The sequence below is a fragment of the Lipotes vexillifer genome, unplaced genomic scaffold (genome assembly GCF_000442215.2).
Source record: "Lipotes vexillifer unplaced genomic scaffold, Lipotes_vexillifer_v1.1 scaffold602, whole genome shotgun sequence".
NCBI classification, from domain to species: Eukaryota; Metazoa; Chordata; class Mammalia; order Artiodactyla; family Lipotidae; genus Lipotes; species Lipotes vexillifer.
Window position 1 is genome coordinate 2,485,962 of NW_006790307.1, and position 9,403 is coordinate 2,495,364.

At 41.8% G+C, this 9,403-nt stretch overlaps 1 protein-coding gene across 1 annotated transcript in view; it reads left to right on the top strand.

The window, feature by feature from the left end:
* Positions 1–2,329, top strand: part of IFNG (interferon gamma) — a 5,176-nt gene extending 2,847 nt beyond the window's left edge. The window contains exon 4 of the mRNA XM_007463574.1: positions 1,611–2,329. Coding sequence (XP_007463636.1) covers positions 1,611–1,745 — 135 coding nt within the window. The 3' untranslated portion in view covers positions 1,746–2,329. The remainder of the gene's footprint in view (positions 1–1,610) is intronic.
* The last annotated feature ends 7,074 nt before the right edge of the window (positions 2,330–9,403 follow it).

Genomic DNA, 9,403 nt, shown 5'->3' on the forward strand with positions numbered 1-9,403 from the left:
GGGGGGGGGGGGGCAGGGGGGGATTGGCTTTGGTATAAATAGGCTTGAATGAGAAGAGCAGGGGTCCCGTTATGACTTGTGCTCTCAGGATTTGTGCCCAGCTCTCCCTATAACTGGGTCTGCCTCTCAGCAATCTCACATAAGCTCCTAGGAACTGAAATAAGTGCTTGCTCTTCAAGATTTCTCTAGTCTCCAGTACATTCGATGGTATGAGAGTGGCTTGGAAAAATTATAAGACCATTACTAGTTCCACTGGTAATGTTTTCTGGTGTTCAGCAGATATCCATTGGTTGCAGGCTACAGAATGAAAAAGCACTTATTCCTAGCCCAGTGCTGCCTCTGGCTTGCTGTTCAGTCCTGGATGAGTCTCTTAATTTCTTGGTGATGCTTTGAACACTGGAAAGTTCAATTTATCACTTGTAAACACACACCCGGTAGAAACTTTTCTACTCTGCTGTAACTGGGCCTTGAAAAAACAACAACTGTTGGTCCCATCCTTCTGGAAGCTCCAAGCCTCCTGCTTCACAATGGGCAGTCCTGAGTGAGCTCTCAACCATTGTCTTTTTTTGCTCAATTGCGAACATATTTAAGGCATGTTATGCCTTTTAGTCCTGTAGCCTAGTCATATTCTCAGAAATGCGGCAAGCTGGCTGCAGTGTTTCCAGCTTTAGAAAGAAGTCTAGTGGCAGAGCAAAGATGAAAGTAAATGGTCCTCAATTTATGAAGCATGACTTCACCTAAATGGTCCTATTGGGTAGAGTGAGAAAATAGTTCAATTAGCTGGAATGGAAGGCAGGGTACCGGGAAATTTGCTTTCATTCCTAATTTTAAGTGTTATATACCAGTAATTGATTATTGCCATGTAAATATGATCAGTGTTTATTTTTAATCCCATTATGGAAATGATGAGACTGACCTAATTTGGGGGAAATTAAAAATTATGATTTTCATCTGACTTGGACTTGGTGTTTACAAAGTACTGAACCTATAACCAGTGTTTTTCAAACTTTGGTGGTGCCTGAATCACCTGGTGATGTTAGTGACTACACAATGGCCCATGCCTAGTCTGATTTCATACACCTGGGTGTCTGAGTTCTTCATTAGGTCTCCAGGTTATCCTTCTACACACCAAAGGTGAGAGCCATTGGCTATAGTAACTCATTTGATACTTATAGCAAAGACTAAGTACAAAGTGATAGAAGTGGTAGAGAGCCTAGAGGTCGTCTAAACAATCTCCTCATCGTTCAGAGGAGAAAACAGAGATTTGGAGAGGTTAAGTGACTAAAGTCACATGTATTGTACACACAGAATTCAAACACACATTTTTTTGTCACTACTTCAGGGCTCTTTCTGCTATATAATTTTCAGAATTCTGTAGTGGTAAATTAAAGGATATGTAATGTGTCCCACCATGTTACAGCACAACTAGCAAGTTAATTATAGTTTTAGTCTTAATCACTGAAGAAACCAACATTACATATTAAGGTAATACATTGCTAGTGAAAATAATTTATTTTAAAGGAATACTTCTACTTTCTTGGACCATGACAGCAGAATATCCTAACGATTTGTATGCCTGAAATTAATTTTGCTGTTTTCTTTCCCAATAGGTAGATGATCTGCAGATCCAGCGCAAAGCCATAAGTGAACTCATCAATGTGATGAAAGACCTGTCGCCAAGATCTAACCTCAGAAAGCGGAGGAGAAGTCAGAATCTGTTTCGAGGCCAGAGAGCGTCGAAATAATCCTGCCTGCAATATTTGAATTTTTAAATCTACATCTATTTATTAATATTTAATATTTTACATTATTTATATGGGGAATATATATTTAGACTTATCAATCAAAGTATTTATAATAGTAACTTTTATGTCATGAAAATGAGTATCTATTAATTTATGTGTTATTTATAATTCCTTATCCTGTGACTATTTCACTTGACCCTTTTTTTTTCTGACTCACTAGGCAAATCTATGTGATTACAAGGCTTTATCTCAGGGACCAACTAGGCAGCTGACCTAAGCAAGACCCTGTGGGTTGTGCATTTATTTCACTTGATGATATAATGAATGCTGATAAATGAAATGATGCCATCCAGTTGCTGCCTATTTGAGACTATGTCTGCCTTCTGAGCCACCGCTATGATGGCATGTCAGACAGCACTTGAGTGTGTCAGGCGATATGACTTGTCCCCTGATAAAAACATAGCATCTCATCTCATGCCTGGTGCTTCAGAATATTGCTGACAATTGTGATTGTACCCAAATGGAAAGTAATATGTTTGTTTATCAATATTTAATATATATGAATAAAGTGTAATTTCATAACTATTTATGCTGTGTCAGACTTTTTCTAAAGTAGGCACCAGATTAAATGAACCATGGACTAATGAATTAGTAGAAGGAGAGTCATTTTTAGCTGTGGAAATATTAGAGTTGGATTAAGACCCATTAAAATTGGTGTTTCTCTCCGCTGGTGATTTGTTGGTTTCCAGTGTTCCATTTGGTAGCTGTCTGAGTTATCTCTCCAAAATATGGATGTAACTATGTAGCCATTTACTTCAGAGCTTCTTCTGTGGAAAGTAGTCCAAAATTTTAGCTTGGCACACAAAGGTTTATTTCCCTTTCTCCCTCAACTCCCCATGGCATCCTTCATCTTGGTATCCCCTTTGTCCTCTGGCCACTTTGGGCAAACACCATTTGGTATGGAAGAGTAAGTGGGAACTCTAGGGAGAGAGGCTTGGATTGGAATCTTGGTCCTGCCATTACAAGTAGTGTGACCCTCATATTCTCTAAGCTTCAATTTCCTCATCTGATAAAGAATTGTGCCTTCCTCATAATATTGTGGTGAGAGTTTATTCTTTCACTCAAGAAATACTTACTGCAGCACCTACCATGTGCCTGGTGCTGTTCCAAGCACTTGAGATACATTTGTGAACGAAACAAAGAAGGATCCCTGCCCTTGAGGAATTTAGAATTTAGCAAAGGGGAGAAAGATAATAAACGAAATACATAATATGTTAGTAAATTGCATGGTATGTTAGAAGGTGATTGGTGCTATGGGAAAAAGGTAAAAAGGAATGGAGGAACTGGGAAAACTACAGGTGGGACAAAGCAAATGGACTAGAGGTTTAAATGGAGTAATTACAATTGGCTTAATTGAGGAGATAACAATTGAGGAAGCACTTGTAAGAGCTAAGAGAGGATTCTAGGCAAAGGGAACATTTTTGCAAAGGCTCTAAAATGGAAACTTGCCTTGAATGGTAAAAGAAGAGCCAGCACTCCAGTGTGGTTGGAGCAAAATGAGTCAAGAATATCTCGAATTTTTTAGCTGAGCAACTAAAAAGATGAAGTTGTCATCACCTGAGATGGGGAAAGTGGAGGTAGCAGGTTTGGGGTGAAAAACTAGAAATTCAATTTTAAAGGTTAAGTTTAAGGAGTGCATTAGATTTCAAAGTGGAGATGTTGAGTAGGCTATTGGGTATATCAGTCTGGAGTTGAGAGAGAACTCTGGACGGTTGATGTAAATTTAGGAGTTGAAGGTAGAGCAGGTATTTAAAGACCTAATACCAGCTGAACTTACGAAGGTCATGAGTTTACATAATGAAGAGAAGGAAAGCAAAGTATTGAGTCTTAAGGCACACTATCTTTAAGAGGCTGGAGAGAGACCAACCAAAGAGACTGAAAAGAAATGGCCAGTGAAATAAAAGGACAACCTAAAAAATGAGATGTCTTGAAAGCCAAGTGAAGAAAACGTTTCAGGAATAAACTGTATTAAATGCAGTTAAGTCTGGTCAAATGAGGACTGAGAACTGAACACTGGATTTAGGAACATGGAAACCACTGCAGACCTTGGACAAGAGAAATTCAGTTGGAGGGTGAGGGTAAAAGCCTGATCAGAATGGGATTAAGAGAGACATTGGAGACAATAAACATGGATAACTCTTTTTAGAAGTTTTTTTTTTTGCAAAGGAGAACAAAGAAAGGGGTAGATGTCAGGATATGACATCGAAAGAAGTTTAAAATTTTTTTAGTTGTTGCTTTTAAGATGGGAGTAGCATGTTTACATATTAGTAGAAATGATCTAAGAGTAAAACAATACATGATATAGGAGAGAGAGGAAAGAACTTCAGAGTACTTCCATGAGTAAGAAAGAGAGATGAACTGAGGACACAGAGGAATTAGCTTTAGGCAGGTGCACAAAAAATTTATCTTTGTTAACAGGTAGGAAGGTAGACTATTTGGGTTCTGATGTTGGTAGTTGAGTAAATGTGGTGGTGAGAACTTTTGGAAATTTTAACTGGTTGTTTAAAGTTTTCTCAGTGAAATAGAAAGCTGAGAGTGAGGTTCAGGGAGTGTTGGAGGCTTGCGAGAAGCAGAAGAATGGATGGATCAGGAGAGTGCAATGTAGATTACCAGGCAACTTTAAGGGCCCACTTGAAGTCCAAGGTCATGAAATTATGGAACACCAGTTGGTGTAGTTGAGTGTTTGTCTCTATCCACATTGAGCTGTGGGTGAAAATATAGAGAGAAGAGACAGACAGTTACGTTTAGCAGACTTTGATTTGGCCAAGTAAGTAGGATAGGGAGAATGAGGACAAGGAAGTCATGGGGATACACAAGGCTGTACTCATGATGGTTCATGAACCGGTAATGAACTCTAAGCTGGTTAAGAAGGGAAAAGACACAACGGTGTCCGGCCTTCAGAAAGCAGTCACTCAGAGGAATTTCACGGTGAACGGACTGCTACAGCTCCCGAGGTTACTGCGCCTCAACCCGAGGCTGCAGACGGTGCTGAAAGTGCCCCAGTGCCCATCCTGCCACTCCCTGCTGAGGGCCGACTGGGCCTCAGGCCTCTGCTGGAGTCAGAACTGCAGCTCCCACTGCTCAGGCCTCTGAACGGGCTTCCGGGAAGATGGCGGAAGAGTAAGACGCGGAGATCACCTTCCTCCCCACAGATACACCAGAAATACATCTACACATGGAACAACTCCTTCAGAACACCTACTGAACGCTGGCAGAAGACCTCAGACCTCCCAAAAGGCAAGAAACTCCCCATCTACCTGGGTAGGGCAAAAGAAAAAAGAATAAACAGACAAAAGGATAGGGACGGGACCTGCACCAGTGGGAGGGAGCTGTGAAGGAGGAAAGGATTCCACACACTAGGAAGGCCCTTCTCGGGTGGAGACTGCGGGGGGTGGAGGGGGGAAGCTTCAGAGTCACGGAGGGGAGCGCAGCAACAGGGGTGCAGAGGGCAAAGCAGAGAGATTCCCGCACAGAGGATCGGTGCCGACCAGCACTTAGCAGCCCGAGAGGCTTGTCTGCTCACCCGCCGGGGCGGGCGGGGCTGCGAGCTGAGGCTCGGGCTTCGGTCGGAGCGCAGGGAGAGGACTGGGGTTGGCGGCGTGAACACAGCCTGAAGGGGGTTAGTGCGCCACGGCTGGCCGGGAGGGAGTCCGGGGAAAAGTCTGGACCTGCCGAAGAGGCAAGAGAATTTTTCTTCCCTCTTTGTTTCCTGGTGCGCGAGGAGAGGGGATTAGGAGCGCTGCTTAAAGGAGCTCCAGAGACGGCCGCGAGCCGCGGCTAAAAGCGCGGACCCCAGAGACGGGCATGAGACGCTAAGGCTGCTGCTGCCGCCACCAAGAAGCCTGTGTGCGAGCACAGGTCACTCTCCACACCTCCCTTCCGGGGAGCCTGTGCAGCCCACCACTGCTGGGGTCCCGGAATCCAGGGACAACTTCCCCGGGAGAACGCACGGCGCGCCTCAGGCTGGTGCAACGTCACGCTGGCCTCTGCCGCCGCAGGCCTGCCCCGCACTCCGTGCCCTTCCCTCCCCGCAGGCCTGAGTGAGCCAGAGCCCCCGAGTCAGCGGCTCCTTTAACCCCCGTCCAGTCTGAGCGAAGAACAGACGCCCTCCGGCGACCTACACGCAGAGGCGGGGCCAAATCCAAAGCTGAGCCCCTGGGAGCTGTGAGAACAAAGAAGAGAAAGGGAAATCTCTCCCAGCAGCCTCAGAAGCAGCGGATTAAAGCTCCACAATCAACTTGATGTACCCTGCGCCTGTGGAATACATGAATAGACAGTGAATCATCCCAAATTGAGGAGGTGGGCTTTGAGAGCAAGATTTATGATTTTTTCCCCCTTTTCCTCTTTTTGTGAGTGTGTATGTGTATGCTTCTGTGTGAGATTTTGTCTGTATAGCTTTACTTCCACCATTTGTCCTAGGGTTCTATCCATCCATTTTTGTTTCTCTTAATAATTATTTTTTTATTTTAATAACTTTATATTTTATCTTACTTTATTTTATTTTACTTTATCTTCTTTCTTTCTTTTTTCCTTCCTTCCCTCCTTCCTTCTTTCCTTCCTCCCTCCCTCCTTTCTTTCTTTCTACTTCTCCTAATTCTTTCTTTCTACTTTTTCTCCCTTTTATTCTGAGCCGTGTGGATGAAAGGCTCTTGGTGCTGCAGCCAGGAGTTAGTGCTGTGCCTCTGAGATGGGAGAGCCAACTTCAGGACACTGGTCCACAAGAGACCTCCCAGCTCCACATAATATCAAACAGCGAAAATCTCCCAGAGATCTCCATCTCAACACCAGCACCCAGCTTCACTCAACGACCAGCAAGCTACAGTGCTGGACATCCTATGCCAAACAACTAGCAAGACAGGAACACAACACCACCCATTAGCAGAGAGGCTGCCTAAAATAATAATAAGTACACAGACACCCCAAAACACACCACCAGACGTGGACCTGCCCACCAGAAAGACAAGATCCAGCCTCATCCACCAGAACACAGGCATCAGTCTCCTCCACCAGGAAGCCTACACAACCCACTGAACCAACCTTAGCCACTAGGGACAGACACCAAAAACAACGGGAACTATGAACCTGCAGCCTGCAAAAAGGAGACCCCAAACACAGTAAGATAAGCAAAATGAGAAGACAGCAAAACACACAGCAGATGAAGGAGCAAGATAAAAACCCACCAGACCTAACAAATGAAGAGGAAATAGGCAGTCTACCTGAAAAAGAATTCAGAATAATGATAGTAAAGATGATCCAAAATCTTGGAAATAGAATAGACAAAATGCAAGAAACATTTAACAAGGACCTAGAAAAAGATGAAACAGACAATGATGAACAACACAATAAATGAAATGAAAAATACTCTAGATGGGATCAATAGCAGAATAAATGAGGCAGAAGAACGGATAAGTGACCTGGAAGATAAAATAGTGGAAATAACTACTGCAGAGCAGAATAAAGAAAAAAGAATGAAAAGAACTGAGGACAGTCTCAGAGACCTCTGGGACAACATTAAACGCACTGACATTCGAATTATAGGGGTTCCAGAAGAAGAAGAGAAAAAGAAACGGACTGAGAAAATATTTGAAGAGATTATAGTTGAAAACTTCCCTAATATTGAAAAGGAAATAGTTAATCAAGTCCAGGAAGCACAGAGAGTCCCATACAGGATAAATCCAAGGAGAAATATGCCAAGACACATATTAGTCAGACTGTCAAAAATTAAATACAAAGAAAACATATTAAAAGCAGCAAGGGAAAGACAACAAATAACACACAAGGGAATCCCCATAAGGTTAACAGCTGACCTTTCAGCAGAAACTCTGCAAGCCAGAAAGGACTGGCAGGACATATTAAAAGTGATGAAAGAGAAAAACCTGCAACCAAGATTGCTCTACCCAGCAAGGATCTCATTCAGATTTGATGGAGAAATTAAAACCTTTAGAGACAAGCAAAAGCTGAGAGAGTTCAGCACCACCAAACCAGCTCTACAACAACTGCTAAAGGAACTTCTCTAGGCAAGAAACACAAGAGAAGGAAAAGACCTACAATAACGAACCCAAAACAATTAAGAAAATGGGAATAGGAACATACATATCGATAATTACCTTAAATGTAAATGGACTAAATGCTCCCACCAAAAGACACAGATTGGCTGAATGGATACAAAAACAAGACGCATATATTTGGTGTCTACAAGAGACCCACTTCAGACCTAGCGACACACACAGACTGAAAGTAAGGGGATGGAAAAAGATATTTCATGCAAACGGAAACCAAAAGAAAGCTGGAGTAGCAATTCTCATATCAGACGAAATAGACTTAAAAATAAAGACTATTAGAAGAGACAAAGAAGGATACTACATAATGATCAAGGGATCGATCCAAGAAGAAGATATAACAATTGTAAATATTTATGCACCCAACATAGGAGCACCTCAATACATAAGGCAAATACTAACAGCCATAAAAGGGGAAATCGATAGTAACATATTCATAGTACGGGACTTTAACACCCCACTTTCACCAATGGACAGATCATCCAAAATAAAAATAAATAAGGAAACACAAGCTTTAAATGATACATTAAACAAGATGGTCTTAATTGATATTTATAGGACATTCCATCCAAAAACAACAGAATACACGTTTCTCTCAACTGCTCATGGAACATTCTCCAGGATAGATCATATCTTGGGTCACAAATCAGCCTTGGTAAATTTAAGAAAATTGAAATTGTATCAAGTATCTTTTCTGATCACAACGCTATGAGACTAGATATCAACTGCAGGAAAAGATCTGTAAAAAATACAATCACATGGAGGCTAAACAATACACTACTTAATAACGAAGTGATCACTGAAGAAATCAAAGAGGAAATCAAAAACTACCTAGAAACAAATGACAATGGAGACACGACGACCCAAAATCTATGGGATGCAGCAAAAGCAGTTCTAAGAGGGAAGTTTACAGCAATACAATCCTACCTTAAGAAACAGGAAACATCTCGAATAAACAACCTAACCTTGCACCTAAAGCAATTAGAGAAAGAAGAACAAAAAAACACCAAAGTTAGCAGAAGGAAAGAAATCATAAAAATCAGATCAGAAATAAATGAAAAAGAAATGAAGGAAACGATAGCAAAGATCAATAAAACTAAAAGGTGGTTCTTTGAGAAGATAAACAAAATTGATAAACCATTAGCCTGACTCATCAAGAAAAAAAGGGAGAAGACTCGAATCAACAGAATTAGAAATGAAAAAGGGGAAGTAACAACTGACACTGCGGAAATACAAAGGATCATGAGAGATTACCACAAGCAACTCTATGCCAATAAAATGGACAATCTGGAAGAAATGGACAAATTCTTAGAAATGCACAAACTGCCAAGACTGAATCAGGAAGAAATAGAAAATATGAACAGACCAATCACAAACACTGAAATTGAAACTGTGATTAAAAATCTTCCAACAAACAAAAGCCCAGGACCAGATGGCTTCACAGGCGAATTCTATCAAACATTTAGAGAAGAGCTAACACCTATCCTTCTCAAACTCTTCCAAAATATAGCAGAGGGAGGAACACTCCCAAACTCATTC